The sequence below is a fragment of the Ovis canadensis genome, chromosome 8, assembly GCF_042477335.2.
Source record: "Ovis canadensis isolate MfBH-ARS-UI-01 breed Bighorn chromosome 8, ARS-UI_OviCan_v2, whole genome shotgun sequence".
NCBI classification, from domain to species: Eukaryota; Metazoa; Chordata; class Mammalia; order Artiodactyla; family Bovidae; genus Ovis; species Ovis canadensis.
The window spans coordinates 36406509-36422173 of record NC_091252.1 but is presented as its reverse complement, the minus strand read 5'-3'; the positions used below and the strand labels follow the sequence as shown (position 1 = coordinate 36422173).

At 37.2% G+C, this 15665-nt stretch overlaps 1 protein-coding gene across 1 annotated transcript in view; it reads right to left on the bottom strand.

The window, feature by feature from the left end:
• The window catches only part of TUBE1 (tubulin epsilon 1), a 21877-nt gene extending 6212 nt beyond the window's left edge, over positions 1-15665 (bottom strand). Inside the window, exons 1-8 of the mRNA XM_069598076.1 lie at positions 15536-15665; positions 15367-15440; positions 14236-14288; positions 11157-11214; positions 5300-5415; positions 4084-4205; positions 1046-1233; positions 646-821 (exon numbers count right to left, since the gene is read on the bottom strand). Of these exons, the coding sequence (XP_069454177.1) occupies positions 646-821; positions 1046-1233; positions 4084-4205; positions 5300-5415; positions 11157-11214; positions 14236-14288; positions 15367-15440; positions 15536-15560 (812 nt within the window). The 5' untranslated portion in view covers positions 15561-15665. The remainder of the gene's footprint in view (positions 1-645; positions 822-1045; positions 1234-4083; positions 4206-5299; positions 5416-11156; positions 11215-14235; positions 14289-15366; positions 15441-15535) is intronic.

Here is a 15665-nt window from a genome sequence, read left to right as displayed (position 1 = left end):
ATTTAGTATCATGAACATAAAGATAATTATAACACAACATCTACAACAATTCTTATTTCTGGATTATCTAAAGTATAACCAGATACATGACCACAGTTGTTAATTATATACATAAAATTTTTACTTTTAAGACAGACTTCAGATTGAATCAAATACATATAGTTCAATAGTTAATTCTATAAATCTTACTATTAATAAATTCCCCCAGGGTTTGCTTATATGTGCGATAATTTGGAATAATGCCAAAGTAATCTTTTAGATCAAAGTCAAAGAAATATTTTGGACCAGCTAATAAAGTTATGTATCAGCTGGTTTAAAAGGTTAATTTACAGAAAGGAAAAGAAAAAACATTTGCTTTTATCTAACCAAAGTGTTTCTCAGGTATATCTCCCACAAAACCTATTATCATTTAACACCTATTAATATTTCATGGAATGTACTTGGGGAAAATGCTGCTCTGGAGTCAGTGAAAGTAAAATTCTGATCTATCATTCACAGATCTGAAAATACTAAACAAAATTTTTTTAATAAAAATTTTAAAAAGTTTCTACACCTTAGACTAACTAAAAAATGCCACTGCAAAACATCATCAAAAGCACAGAGAAGTTTTTAAACTGCCCTTAGGTACACTGTGAATAGAATTACCTTGTTAAATTGAGCAGCAAATTTGCCACAATGTTGTTCATTGCATCGAAAGGTTTCTCCTGCCGCTTTTTAAAAACTCCAGTACTTGAAGTAACCAGACTCTTTGGCTTTATAGCTGCACCCAACTTTCCAGAATTCACCATGACGTCAATTTTGCTAATGATGTCAAATAAAGACTTTTAAAAGAAAAAATATTGGGAAAGAAGCTATTTAAGAAGGGAAGACATAGATGACAATTCTTCCAGGAAGACAAAAAAAACCCCACAAAAATCAATTTAAACTTATTTTTTCTCTTAGATGGAAAGGCTGAAAGTGGAGACTGTTTCACATAAACATATACGCATGACACAAGACTGAACGTATACACAAGACGTCCATAAATCACAATGCTGTTTCTTACTTGGTTGTCAATGGGCAAAACACAGTCTGCATGCTCATTAAGCTCCTTCATTGCCAAGATGCTATTGTAAGGTGAGGTTATGACATCATCCTCACCAGAAGGATAAATCGAAGTCACGAATCTGTATACTTCTGAGAATTCATCCTCGAGCACCTTTAAAAGAAATGTGCCAAGTCCAGATCCTGTTCCTGAGGATTAAGATTTCAAAAAGAAAACAGCATAAATAGTTCAGAATGTAATTGTAAAGAACCTGGATTTCTGTCGGGTATTTTTGGTAAAAATATTTATTAAAGACAATTTTCAACTCATACCTGTGATTATATATATATATTAACTAATTAATTTCAGATAAAGAAATGAAGACAATATAGGTAGTGAGACTTAAAGCCATGAATTCAATCTCTGGGTCTGGCTATGATGATAAGAGACCTTTCTACACTTTATACTTTTTTACATTCAAATTATATCTATATGATGCCAAGAGAACTGATCGAAGAGTAAAAAATTCACCTAAGACAGTATTCAGTCTACACTTGATGCTAAGCAACTTAAAAAAACCAAACTGTCTTGACGTCTTTAGTGTAGCACCTACATAATCCTAATGATGAAAGGTATCATGACATGAAGCAATTTAAAACACGGAGTTAAAACGGTTCAAAGCTAAGCATGACCAACTATAATTTACATAATTTTAAAACAGGAAACTTTTTTTACTATCTGTCTAAAAGCAGAAACTCTAAGAATTCCATTCAGGTAACTTTCTGATACACAGAGTTCTATTTCTACAAATTCAGATATTTTTAAGAAGTTAAAGAGAGAAAACTGGAATCCTTCATCCTGGTGGTTTTCAAAGTATGGCTTGTGAACCGTTAGTGGGTTATAAACCCAATTTATAAGACCATGACTAGTATTCTCTTTTCTTAAATGAAATATTAGTAAGTCACATGTAGTGTGGGTAAATACTCTTCTGTTTTAGTTTGTGCATGTGTTTGTGTGTGTGTGCTGGGCTGTGATATAAAATGTACTTCTTGCTATTCTGATGAAAGAAAAGTTTAAAAGCCAATGCTCTAACCCCATGTGAATAAAATATTAAAAGGTTATGATGTTAAAATATAAGATGAAAGTGATAGAGATCTTTTGGGTTAGAAAGAGATTTTTGGGGGTTAATCCCTAATAAGGACTTTCTAAGCATTATAAAAAAACAAAGCCATTATAGAAAAAGACAGTTTTGATTCCATTAAAAATAAAATTCCTCTCTCCATATATATGGAAAAAAAAGCAAACTAAGAAAAAAAATCTTCAAAACATATGATGGAGGACTAAATTTCTTTAATAAAGAGAGTTACAAATCAACAGTAAAAAACATGAATAATGCAATGGAAAAATGAGCTAAGGATACAAATTGTAATAATTATAATTATTACAATAAAATAAACCAAATAATAAAATAAACCAAATTGCAAATAGATGTAAAGATGCTCAACCTTTCATCTAATTAAACATGCAAATTAACACAATATAATTTTGAATATATTAATGTCTCATAATACGCAGTGTTGGTGACAGTGTGGGGAAATAAACTCTTATAAATTGCTGCTAATAATATAGACTGGCACAGTATTGTGGCAAGATAATTTGGTAGTATCAATCAAAACTTAAAATGTACCAACAAACTTTGGTTCCACTTTCCTATCGAGGAATATTGCTTACAGCTATTGTGGCACAAACGAACAAAGATGGAGATACCAAATGTTCGCTGGGGATTTTTATGTTGTAACTAAAAACCATGAACAATTTGACATCCATTAATGAGGAACTGACTTCAAAAATTATTACATATTTACACAATCGGACAGGGCTGATATTAAAAAATGTTCAGAAACAATTTAAGGTGAAAATATGGTAGAGTAATATGTATTGCATGATCTTATGTAAAAACACACAAAATGTGCACAGAAAATATCTGGAAGGAGAGACACTGGCAAACTTGATTATCTGTGAGGAGAGAGATTAGGGATTAGATGTGGGAAAAGAATTCATTTTTAATCTGCAATATTGTTTCAAGTATATTTGCCATTTTCAGTGAACTATGAATAAAGTACAATCTACTGAGATTCTGAGTAATAAAGGGATATAGAAAGGTACCATAAAGAACTATAAATCAAACTGGTATTTTTTGGAAAACTTACTCAAAATCTGCAGGTTAATTATGTCATTACAAAGAAAACTAGTTTCTTAATTTAATTATTATAAAGGCCTTCTAAAGGCATGGTTACACTGCAATTTTCAAATACTATCATACTGAGTAAAAATGAAAGTCAATTGTACATAACCTGCTGAATATAAAAATCTTAATCTCAGCTTGGAGGAAAAAAGTGTGGCAAATTTTTCTTTTAAAATAGGCTAATTCTCTCTTGAAATTAGCAAATTATGATCAGTTTCTACTTCATGGAATAGAGGAGCAAAATACTTCCCTTGCAAGGTACAGGCTTCCCTGGGAAAGAAAGCAATGCAGATCATTTATTCTAGGTTAAGGCAGTTAATTACCATGTAAGGAATGATTTAAAGGAGCTATGAGGATTTCTTTTACTTATTTCTCTTATTGAACACAAGAAAGGGCTGAAGGTGGTTAAAGAAAGGGTACTGGTATTCTTCTGCAAGCACATCTATGAATATGCACAAATACTTAGCTCTAGTTAGGATGCAGAATCACATAAGAAAACTCTTAGGAGAAAGGCAGCATTCTCAAAAAGCTTATAGTGAAATCTACCGTCCACTGAAGATAGAAGAAAAGTTTTTTCAGATTCAGTTCTATTGGCTCTTTAAATGCTTTTTAAGTTTGTAAAAAATGGTCAGTGACACAATTTGACAAAAATTTAAGATAAAAAGCTGTTATGTACATGCACTCATAAACATACTCTTAATTCTTAATAGTTCTATCTTTTCAAAGTAAGGCCTGAAAATAAGACTTATGTTGACAAAATGAATATCCACTTGCATTTTCACACTGTAATAGACAAATGACTGAATAATTTTACCTCCTCCCATGGAATGTATTATAAAAAAACACTGCAAACAATCACAGTGCTCTGCTGACTTTCTGAGTTTCTCTAAAATCTTTTCCTGATAAAGACTGCCAAACACTTTGTGACCCACAGCCCTAGAAAAAAGAATACAGATTAAAAAAAAATCTTGCATTTATTATTTCAAGATTTTATTATTTCTGACTTAAAAGACTATAAACTTGAAAAGGTATTTTTACTATTTTAAGTAAATTCTATTCCTGTTTAATATCAATAAATCATATTATATAATCTCAAAGATACTTGGTAGAAAATTGAGCAAATAAACACATACACACACACATATATATTTAAAAATATAATCCATAAATAACCTGGTAAGATAGTTCACTATCAATGGATATTAAACTACAGTTTTTAAAATTTATCTTCCCTTAAGGTATAAATACAACAAAATGGGTTTTAGTTACATAGATTTTTTCCCTCATCTTCACTTAATCTCTGACTATGTATGGTGTATGTTATGTATTAAAAAGCAGATTGTGGTCAACTAGAAAGACATGAAAAATAAAAAATTCTAAATGGACCTTAGGCTTAAAATATGAGAAAAACATTGGTCACATCATGTTAGGACTAGATGAAATGTTTCATCTAGTACTAATATTCATGAGGCTCTGCAAGCCTTTTTGGTTGCCCAGATTTGCAAGTATTATTATGGTGAACTGAAATGTAAGAATGACTTCCACACAACATGTGGTCAGGTGTAACTCAAAAGTTACAGAATAAGTTATATATGCTGGGACACTGGTTTGGTTTGCATCTCGGTATTTGTATCATCATTTCCTATTAAATCTGACTGATAGGAAGACTTTGATAGAGTCTTTACTATTACCTACAGTAATAGGTAAGAGAACAGTTTATACTTGCAATTTTTGTCATTACCTAGCATTTACAAAGAATCAAATTACAAGGAGAAATTTTAGTAAATGAATTTTTCATGATTCATCTTTTTCTTTAAAAACAAAAGAGAGAGAAACAACTAGGATGCAGATAGCCTCCAAGCATTGTGAAACGCTATCATCTTGAAGGAAAAGATGATGGGCTGAAAGGCCTAGTGTGAGGCGTGGCAAATTACATCTTGCTTTCATGTCAGGGGGACCTAACAGAATGAAACAAAGATTCCTCATGTTTTTCAGATGACATTTGATTTTTACATTCAGCATAATCTCACCAATTATTCCCTGAGCCAGAAATATCAGTGATGAGCTGCTTACTATCAAATACATCTCTCAATGGTCCCTGAAGAATTTCATTTACTACCCCTTCCTCCATGTCAATCAAAACAGCCTGAGAAAGAGAAATAAAATGTAATCAGCATATTTTTCTTTAGTCACTCTATAAACAAAAATGATTTTTGAGCTTATAGTTGCATTGTTCTTTTTATAATTTAAACCCAATCAAATCTTTGATGCTTTTTTATAGAATATGTTACAAAAATTAAAAAATTAATTTCACCCTGCTGCAAAAGTGGAATCCAATGAAAAAATGGATTCTGAACCCTTACCCAAAGAATAAGAAGGAAAAAAGGGAACTGAATCATTCTCTCTGGTTTTCTAACAATTCTTTTATGCATATGCCTAGTGTTAGCTGCTTAGTCGTGTCTGACTCTTTGTGACCCCATGGACTGTACCCCATCAGGCTCCTCTGTCCATAAAGTTTTCCTGGCCAGGATACTGGAGTGGGTTGCCATTTCCTTCTCCAGGGGAAAATAAGAATAGCTATAGTAAAAGTCACTCAGCCATGTCTGATTTATGTGCCTATGTGACTATAAATTTCTTGAGAACAAGGTCTCAGAAGTCTAGATGGTAACCTTAACCAGAAAAAATTCTAAATGAATGTAGGGTGCATTAATGTATTTGCTCACTAGGTACAACCATGCTACTCTTTATGAAATCACAGCTGAAAACTGTCCAGTTCAAATCAGTAAACTACTTATATGTGCAAAGCCAAGGTACTGGACAGATGTCAAAAGATGATGACAGTGTCCCTCCTTGCCAGTAATTCACAATAAAAACTCACAAACTCATAAATGCCACAAGCTTTACTGACATGGGAGACGACATCTACTACTAAAAAGAAAACGAGAACCTCCTGAAGTCAGTCTTGAGACAATCACCCTTTTCATAGTCACTTAGCACTAAACCCTGACAGTCTATAACTCTTTCGATCTTTCCTTTGTCATATCAGACCATTGTTTCTCCCTTGGAAGTTAATGACAATTGGAAGGAATTATTCTGGATTCCTCACTTAGTTAGCCTAGGTCTGGAGTCATAGCTTTTAAGATTTGACGTTTACTATTTTATTTCAGAGCTACCTGGTGATAGCTATCAGGCCTTTCAGACTTCCCTAACTGTAATACAGGATTTACCAAATTCCGAGTGTTTGCCTGTTAACCTAAGATATTGGACACAGGGGAGGAACCCAACTACCAAGTTGTCGTTTAAAGTTTAGACTCTTCAGTGATCGTAGCCACATGATACCAAGACGACTAAGGAGAAATGGAAGAAAGCTTTGTAGGAAAAAAGTCAAAGTCTACAGAAACATGCTGATTTACCCTTTCCCAACAGTGTTTCCTCCGTTTCCCAACTTGCTCACTGGTATGGTGGTGGTCAAGGCTGTATACTGTCACTCTGCTTATTTAACTTATAGGCAAAGTACATCATGAGAAACCCTGGGCTGGAAGAAGCACAAGCTGGAATCAAGATTGCCGGTAGAAATATCAATAACCTCAGATATGCAGATGACACCACCCTTATGGCAGAAAGTGAAGAGGAGTTAAAAAGCCTCTTGGTGAAAGTGAAAGAAGAGACTGAAAAAGCTGGCTTAAAGCTCAACATTCAGAAAACTAAGATCCTGGCATCTGGTCCCATCACTTCATGGCAAACAGATGGGGAAACAGTGGAAACAGTGTCAGACTTTATGTTTTTGGGCTCTGAAATCACTACAGATGGTGACTGCAGCCATGAAATTAAAAGACACTTACTCCTTGGAAGAAAAGTTATGACCAACCTAGACAGCATATTGAAAAGCAGAGACATTACTCTGCCAACAAAGGTCTGTCTAGTCAAGGCTATGGTTTTTCCAGTGGTCATGTATGGACGTTAGAGTTGGACTGTAAAGAAAGCTGAGCACCGAAGAATTGATGCTTTTGAACTGTGGTGTTGGAGAAGACTCTTGAGAGTCCCCTGGACTGCAAGGAGATCCAACCAGTCCATTCTAAAGGAGATCAGCCCTGGGATTTCTTTGGAAGGAATGATGCTAAAGCTGAAACTCCAATACTTTGGCCACCTCATGTGAAGAGCTGACTCATTGGAAAAGACTTTGATGCTGGGAGGGATTGGGGGCAGGAGGAAAAGGGGACGACAGAGGATGAGATGCCTGGATGGCATCACTGACTCGATGGACCTGAGTTTGAGTGAACTCCGGGAGATGGTGATGGACAGGGAGGCCTGGCGTGCTGTGATTCACGGGGTCACAAAGAGTCAGACACGACTGAGCGACTGAACTGAAGTGAACTGAATGGTGGTGGGATAGAGCTCAAACTGGGAGTGGACTAGGAAAAGTCAACATTTCTTTATCTCTGAGTAAGATCTGGTAGGGATTAACATATTCCCTAAGGCATAAACTATACCAAAGGTTAACCAATTAATCTAATTAGGTTAATCAATTATCCTAACAAGCACATGGTCTCCTAAAACACAAGGAGATGGTACCCAGATACCACAACACTACTGTTCTCTACTCTTTCAGCCATTCCTCCAGGTCTGATCCTTATCATCTCAATTATTTCCATAGCATCTAAACTACCTTTATTTTTGTCATAATCAAATATTACTGATCAACAGTTGGAAAAAGCAGTCTGTTGCAGAGACACAATCATAGAAGGGAAGTGTTGTTAGAATTAGTCTAAGACTAAACACAAGCTATTGACTAGAAGTATTTTTGTTCAGGAGTTTTTACATGGTTATGGTTTGTATTCACTACAATATGGCTGAATCCATGCTTTGTATTGTGAGCTAAGATGAGAAGAAATTTTTCACCATATTCAAATGAAAATTAACCTCCATGAGAAAGTATTTTGGAAAAGGGAATGGCAAACCACTTCGGTATTCTTGTCTTAAGAACCCCATGAAGAGTATGAAAAAGCAAAAACATACAACACTGAAAGGTTGGGCATCTACCTTCAGGTTGGTAGATGCCCAACAGACTACTGGAAAAGAGTGGAGAAACAGCTGTAGAAAGAATGAAGAGGCTGAGCCAAAGTGAAAACAACGCCCAGTAGTGGATGTGTCTGGTGATGGATGTTACATAGGGCGCTGGAAAGCAAAAGTAGGAAGTCAAGAGATATACTTGGAGTAACAGGCAAGTTTGGCCTTGGAGTACAAAATGAAGCGAGGCAAAGGCTAACAGTTTTGCCAAGAGAACACAGTGGTCATAGTAAAACCCTCTTCTAAAACATAAGAGATGACTCTACACTTGGACATCACCAGATGGTCAATACCGAAAGCAGACTGATTATATTCTTTGCAACTGAAGATGGAGAAGCTCTATATAGTCAGTAAAATCAACACTGGGAGCTGACTGTGGCTCAGATCATGAACTCCTTATTGCAAACTTCAGCCTTAACCTGAAAAGTAGGGAAAATCACTAGACTATTCAGGTATGATCTAAATAAAATCCCTTACAATTATACAGTGGACGTGACAAATAGATTCAAGGGATTAGATCTGACAGACAGACTGCCTGAAGAACTATGGATGGAGATTTGTAACACTGCACAGGAGGCGGTGATCCAAATCATCCCCAAGAAAAGGAAATGCAAAAATGCAAAATGGTTGTCTGGGGTGGCTTTACAAGTAGCTGAGAAAAGAAGAGAAGTGAAAGGCAAGGGAGAAAATGAAAGCTATATCCATCTGAATGCAAAGTTCAAAAGAATAGCAAGGAGAGATAAGAAAGCCTTCCTCAGTAATCAGTGCAAAGAAATAGAGGAAAACAATAGAATGGGAAAGACTAGAGATCTCATCAAGAAAATCAGAGATACCAAGGGAACATTTCATGCAAAGATGGGCACAATAAAGGACAGAAATGGCATGGACCTAACAGAAGCAGAAGATATTAAGAAGAGGCAGCAAAAATACACAGAAGAACTATACAAAAAAGATCCTAATTATTAATTACCCCGATAACCACAATGGTGTGATCACTCACCTAGGGGCAGAGCCAGACATCCTGGAATGTGAAATCAAGTGGGCCTTAGGAAACATCACTAGGAACAAAGCAAGTGGAGGTGATGGAATTCCAGCTAAGCTATTTCAAATCCTGAAAGATGATGCTGTGAAAGTGCTACACTTAATATGCCAGCAAATTTGGAAAACTCAGCAGTGGCCACAGGACTGGAAAAGGTCAGTTTTCATTCCAATCCCTAAGAAAGGCAATGCCAAAGAATGTTCAAGTTACTGCACAACTGCACTCATCTCAAATGCTAGCAAAGTAATGTTCAAAATTCTCCAAGCCAGGCTTCAACAGTACATGAACCGTGAACTTTCAGATATTCAGGCTGGAATCAGAAAAGGCAGAGGAACCAGAGATCAAATTGCCAATATCCGCTGGATCATCCAAAAAGCAAGAGAATTCCAGAAAAACATTTATTTCTGCTTCATTGACTATGCTAAAGCCTTTGACTCTGTGGATCACAATAAACTGGAAAATTCTTAAAGAGATGGGAATACCAGACCACCTTACCTGCCTCCTGAGAAACCTGTATGCAGGTCAAGAAGCAACAGTTAGAACTAGACATGGAACACTGGACTGGTTCCAAATCAGGAAAGGGGTATGTTAAGGCTGTATATTGTTACCCTGCTTATTTAATTTATATGCAGAGTACATCATGCAAAATGCCAGGCTGGATGAAGCACAAGCTGGAATCAAGATTGCCGGGAAAGAAATCAGTAACCTTAGATACACAGATGACACCATCCTTATGATAAAAAGCAAAGAGGAATAAAGAGCCTGTTGATGAAGTTCAAAGAGGAGAGTTACAAAGCTAGCTTAAAACTCAACATTCAGAAAACGAAGATCATGGCATCAGGTCCTATCACTTGATGGCAAATAGGTGGGGAAACGGTGGAAACAGTGACAGGCTTTATTTTCTTGGGCTCCAAAATCACTGCAGATGGTGAATGCAGCCATGAAATTAAGCCACTTGCTCCCTTGGAAGAAAAGCTATGACAAACCTAGACAGCATATTAAAAAGCAGAGACATTACTTTGCCAACAAAAGTCCACCTAGTCAAAGCTGTGGTTTTTCCAGTAGTCATGTATGGATGTGAGAGTTGGACCATAAAGAAAGCTGACTGCTGAAGAATTGATGGTTTTGAACTGTGGTGTTGGAGAATACTCTTGAAAGCCCCTTGGACTGCAAGATCAAACCAGTCAATTGTAAAGGAAATCAGTCCTGAATATTTACTGAAGTACTGAATGCTGAAGCTGAAGCTCCAATACTTTGGCCACCTGATGTGAAGAAATGACTCACTGGAAAAGATCCTGCTGCTGGGAAAGAAAGACTGAAGGCAGGAGAAGGGAATGACAGAGGATGAGATGGTTGGATGGCATCACCAACTTGATGGATGTGAGTTGGAGCAAGCTCCAGGAGTCAGTGATGGACAGGGAAGCTTGGTGTGCTGCAGGCCAAGGGGTCACAAAGAGTCAGACATGACTGAGCAACTGGACTGAGAATGTATTTTAGGCTTAGAGTTAAGATGGCTTTTATTATTTATCTAGACATATATTTCCCCTAAAATATTTAGACAAAAAATGCTAAAAATGCAGCATTTTTACTTTAAGCACGAATTTTTTCCCCTGAAGTTTCATGGAGACAAAAATGTCTGCTTAATCATATTTATATTAAATGTGGCTTAGCAAATACTTTTTTGAAAGTTGAGAAGTAAAATTTTATTCTAACGATAGTTACAGAAGTACAGTTATTTTAAAAACACATGCCATATAAGAATCCAAGTGTATACAACTTACACGTGCTTTTAAAGAACAAATTTTCCCTTTGGAAATACTGCCACCATCACCAACCACTCTGAAAGATAAAACATGAGAAAAGGTCATAAGATAGCCCATGGGTAATAATGCTATTAGATAATAAGGTTAACTTTCATTTGTAGAGTAAAGCTACTTATACGCCAAGAGAGGCAAACACAAAAGGCAACAAAGGGGCCATTCTTAGCCTCCATCCCCCTTATCCATCTCCCATCAGGCTGAAAAAGTGAGGTACTTATTTCCCTGTCTTTGTTTGCAGTTTGGGCTGGCCATGAAATCTAGTTCTGGGTAGTGAGATAAAAAGGAGTTATTCTGGGAAGCTTTCTGATAAAAATGACCAGATGTAGCTGGTCCTTTTTCCTATCTTGAACATGAACATGGATGGGATTCCTGGCAGTGGAGGCTGTCATTTTATAGTTACAAGTAAAAATACACGAGGTCAAAAAACCAACACATGCAACAATATGACAGTATCTTGGTCTTTAGGGCACTTCTCCAGAGATCATCCGATTCCCAGTTTTCTTTGAATGTAACATAACTGGATACATCTACTGTTTAAGCCACCATTAGTGAGGCTTCCTATTGCAGCCAAACACACGCCAACTAACTACCAGTTATATACTGTTGAGTATCTAAAGCTGTTTCTAGAATTTCATGTTGAAGATAAGTTATCAAAGTAACTAAATCTGTGACCACAAACAGTGTACAGGTCAGTATAGTATAGTTTACAAGACAGAATATAGGAAGGAAGCTGCGTTGAATATAGATGATGCCATAGGTCAGGAGTTGATAAAATATAATCCTCAGGCAAGCTCTGACCAGCTACTTGTGAAAACAAGTTTTACTGGAACAAAGTCACATCATTTGTTTATGTACTATCTATACCTGCATTCCGGAGAAGGCAATGGCACCCCACTCCAGTACTCTTGCCTGGAAAATCCCATGGACAGAGGAGCCTGGTAGGCTGTAGTCCATGGGGTCGCTAAGAGTCAGACACGACTGAGTGACTTGACTTTCAATTTTCACTTTCCTGCATTGGAGAAGGAAATGGCAACCCGCTCCAGTGTCCTTGCCTGGAGAGTCCCAGGGACGGGGGAGCCTGGTGAGCTGCTGTCTATGGGGTTGCACAGAGTCGGACACGACTGAAGCGACTTAGCAGCAGCAGCAGCAGCAGCAGCAGCAGCAGCAGCAGCAGCAGCAGACCTGCATTCATGCTATCAGAGCAGACTAAATGAGATGTGGCACATGGCCTTTATGGTCTGCAAAACCTAAAATATTTACCACTGGTCCTTTATAGGAAAGGCTTGCCAACCCTTGGTATAGGTAAATTCCTATCATGTTATTAAAAAGGTATGATAATTTCCTCAAATAGATAAAGTATATAAAAAGATGTGCTCCTGTTCTTGAAAAAGAATTTTTGTACTACTTTGTGGAATAGATGCTGCATGTATTCATAGCACATGGAAAGAAGAGCAAGATGCCAAGGCCTTCTCTTCAAACTTGATACTAGGGAAATATATAAGAATGCTCTCAGGTTACACTATAAAACAAACCAAGGAGATGAAAATATAGTTATGTAAAATCACCTTATTAAGAGAGAATGGCTTCCAGGCTGAGTCTCAACTATGTAACAATAAAAGGAATATTACAGAGGGACTAGGAGTACGAATTTAGTTAGAATACCACCTACAAGGAAGTAATGCAAAGGCAAATTTGAGTCTCTTAATAGTATTTAAGGGAGAAGATACTACAGTGTACAAACAAGAGGAAACCTAGTCTATATAACAGATGTCTCTATATTAATAAAGATAAATAACACCAGTCATTGTTAAGTTAGTTAATATATCTCACTTATTTGGTCTGATTCCATGGTCACTAAGCAACCTTCTATTACTTAGATTTCCTGATAGATTTCTTACAGAACAGAATGTGCCTGTGAAAGATAATAAGTATCTAGTCTTGAGTCCTATTGTCCATGACTACATTGACTTTCTGCTTTTTAATCTCCCATTTTAGTTTGGTTTTCTGCCTGTACGGGAGAGCACTGGACCCATTCTCAAGGTGTCAATGAAGTTTCTGAGTTTGCAACCCTGAGGATCAAAATCTGAAATTCACCAAAAAGTGGGGCCTAACTAGCCTTCCCTGGGAGATAACTGCCTCAGATATCCAACCAACTAATTCAAAGTAGAACTGAAATTTTTATTAGATTAAAACTCATATAAACCATTTATTTTTCAGTTCAAGCCCAGCAGGTTTAGTTTTATTAAGCCTTTTGAGAATGCATGAACTTCATGACTTAACATTAGAAGCTTAGAAAAAATACTCTGAACATCATATTACTCTTTCAGGTAAAAGATATATACTTACATATTTGTGGTGTTGTTTAGTCGCTAAGTCATGTCCAACTCTTTTGCAATCCCATGTACTGTAGCCCACCAGGCTCCTCTGTCCATGGGATTTCCCAGAAAAGAATACTGGAGTAGGTTGCCATTTCCAGGGAATCTTCCTGACCCAGGAATACAACCAGCGTCTCCTGCATTGAGTTCTTTACCACTGAGCCACCTGGGAAGCTCTATATTTACATATACTCTTTTTTAAATTAACAAAACTAATCTGACAACATCTGCTTTGTTTCTTTCTAGCACATTCTATTTGTAGAGCAAATACTCCTGACCACAAGTAATACCACAGGAATGTAAACAGTACAGTTTTCTTTCAAAAGTTAGCCATTATTGAATGCATTAACAAGATACTCTCAGGGAAATTTTCAGCATTCCTTATAGTGAAACTTTATTTCAAGGTCAAGTAACAGAACATACATTAAAGGTTCTTTTTATTTCTTGATATAAAGGAACAGAAAGGAAAAGAAGTCCTGCTCTGCTGAATGATATGAGAATATTAATGACAAGAGAATATACTTTCAATAATGAGAAAAACAAACAAAAAGATGGACAACTTCTTTACAGCTATCAACTGTTATTATCCTTTGAAAAATTGTATCCCAAACTGCCGACATAAAAATAATGATTATGCTATGTGATAAACTTTAATCCCACCTTACCTGGTATCCACATTTCTAAAGAAGCTGCTTATCGCCTCATCATAAATCCCTTTCTAAAAAGAAAAAAATACATGTATTGGTGTTTGATTACATTTAGCCTCTTTTCCAAATTAAGTCCTTTTAATTCAAGGATTATTAATTTATTTATCCCTCAATACTTTAAAGGCTGGCATACAGCTACAATAAAAAAAAGCAAATAATCATAAAATGCTTAGATTCATTCTTCCAATCTAGATAAGAGGAAACATAGTGAGAGCTTTGAATTAAATTCAGCTGATGGCAATGAAGAATGATGACGTCACAGAATTGTAGAACAGATGCATCAAATGAAAGCTTTCCTGAGATTCTTGGCAATCATTTAAAAAGCTAACTGGTTAAATTAAGGATTACAATACCACACATGTTACCTATTAATGCAGAGTGGCCTGCTGCAGTCCATGAAGTCAGACTTGGACATGACTTAGCGACTGAACAACTACTTTCACATATGCTATAGCATTGCTCCTCACAAGAAACCTGACAAAGATGCAATTCTGAGAATTAAGACTAAGGTCTCTGGCCAGTGTTCCTTAAGACTGTTGTGTGTCTAATGCCAACTTAAATTTGTCTTTAACGTTTGTCCATAAGTTTGAGTCACTTTGCTGTGCAGAAGAAATAACCACAACATTGTAAATCAACCACGTTGTCGTTGTTTTAGTTGCTAAGTCGCGTCCCACTCTTTTGCGACCTCATGGACTGTCACCCGCCAGGCTCTCCGGTCCATGGGATTCCTAGGGTCTCTTACATCTGCATTGGCAGGTGGGTTCTCTACCACTAGCGCCGCCTGGGAACCACCAACAATACTGGAGTGTGTTGCCGTTTCCTACTCCGGTAATCTTCCTGACCCAGGGATCAAATCCCCTTCTCCTGCATTGGCAGGCGGATTCTTTACAGCGGAGCCACCAAGGAAGCTCCCAAATCAATTGTACTTCACTAACATTTAAAAACAAAAACCAGTTTGCCCTCTACCAAGAAGATCTCATATAAAAATATTGGCCAGACAAGAGCTCACAGAGAGTGATTCCTGCTTATTTTTTGGAAGAGCCTCAGTGACAGATCTGGGTGCGGGTGGGGAGTTAGGGTTAGCCGTACCTTGTTGACGGCGGCGTGCTCCCTCAGCGCCAGGTCCCAGAAGCAGCAGCCGATCTGGTTTCCGCACTGGCCGACTGTGCCCAGGAATGAAAGAGAACAGACATTAGGCGGAAAAAAGGGCCACTCGCCTCGGCAGCGACTGAGTCCCCATCCTTCCAAGGAGGCTTACCCTGTACGACCACCGACTGGGTCATGCTTCGGCACGGCCAGTCCACCGCACCCGAGCCCGCGCCGGCCTCCGTATTCCGCGCCCACCAACGGGCGCTCTCCAAGGGGGCGGGGCGGCCGTAAGTCACTCC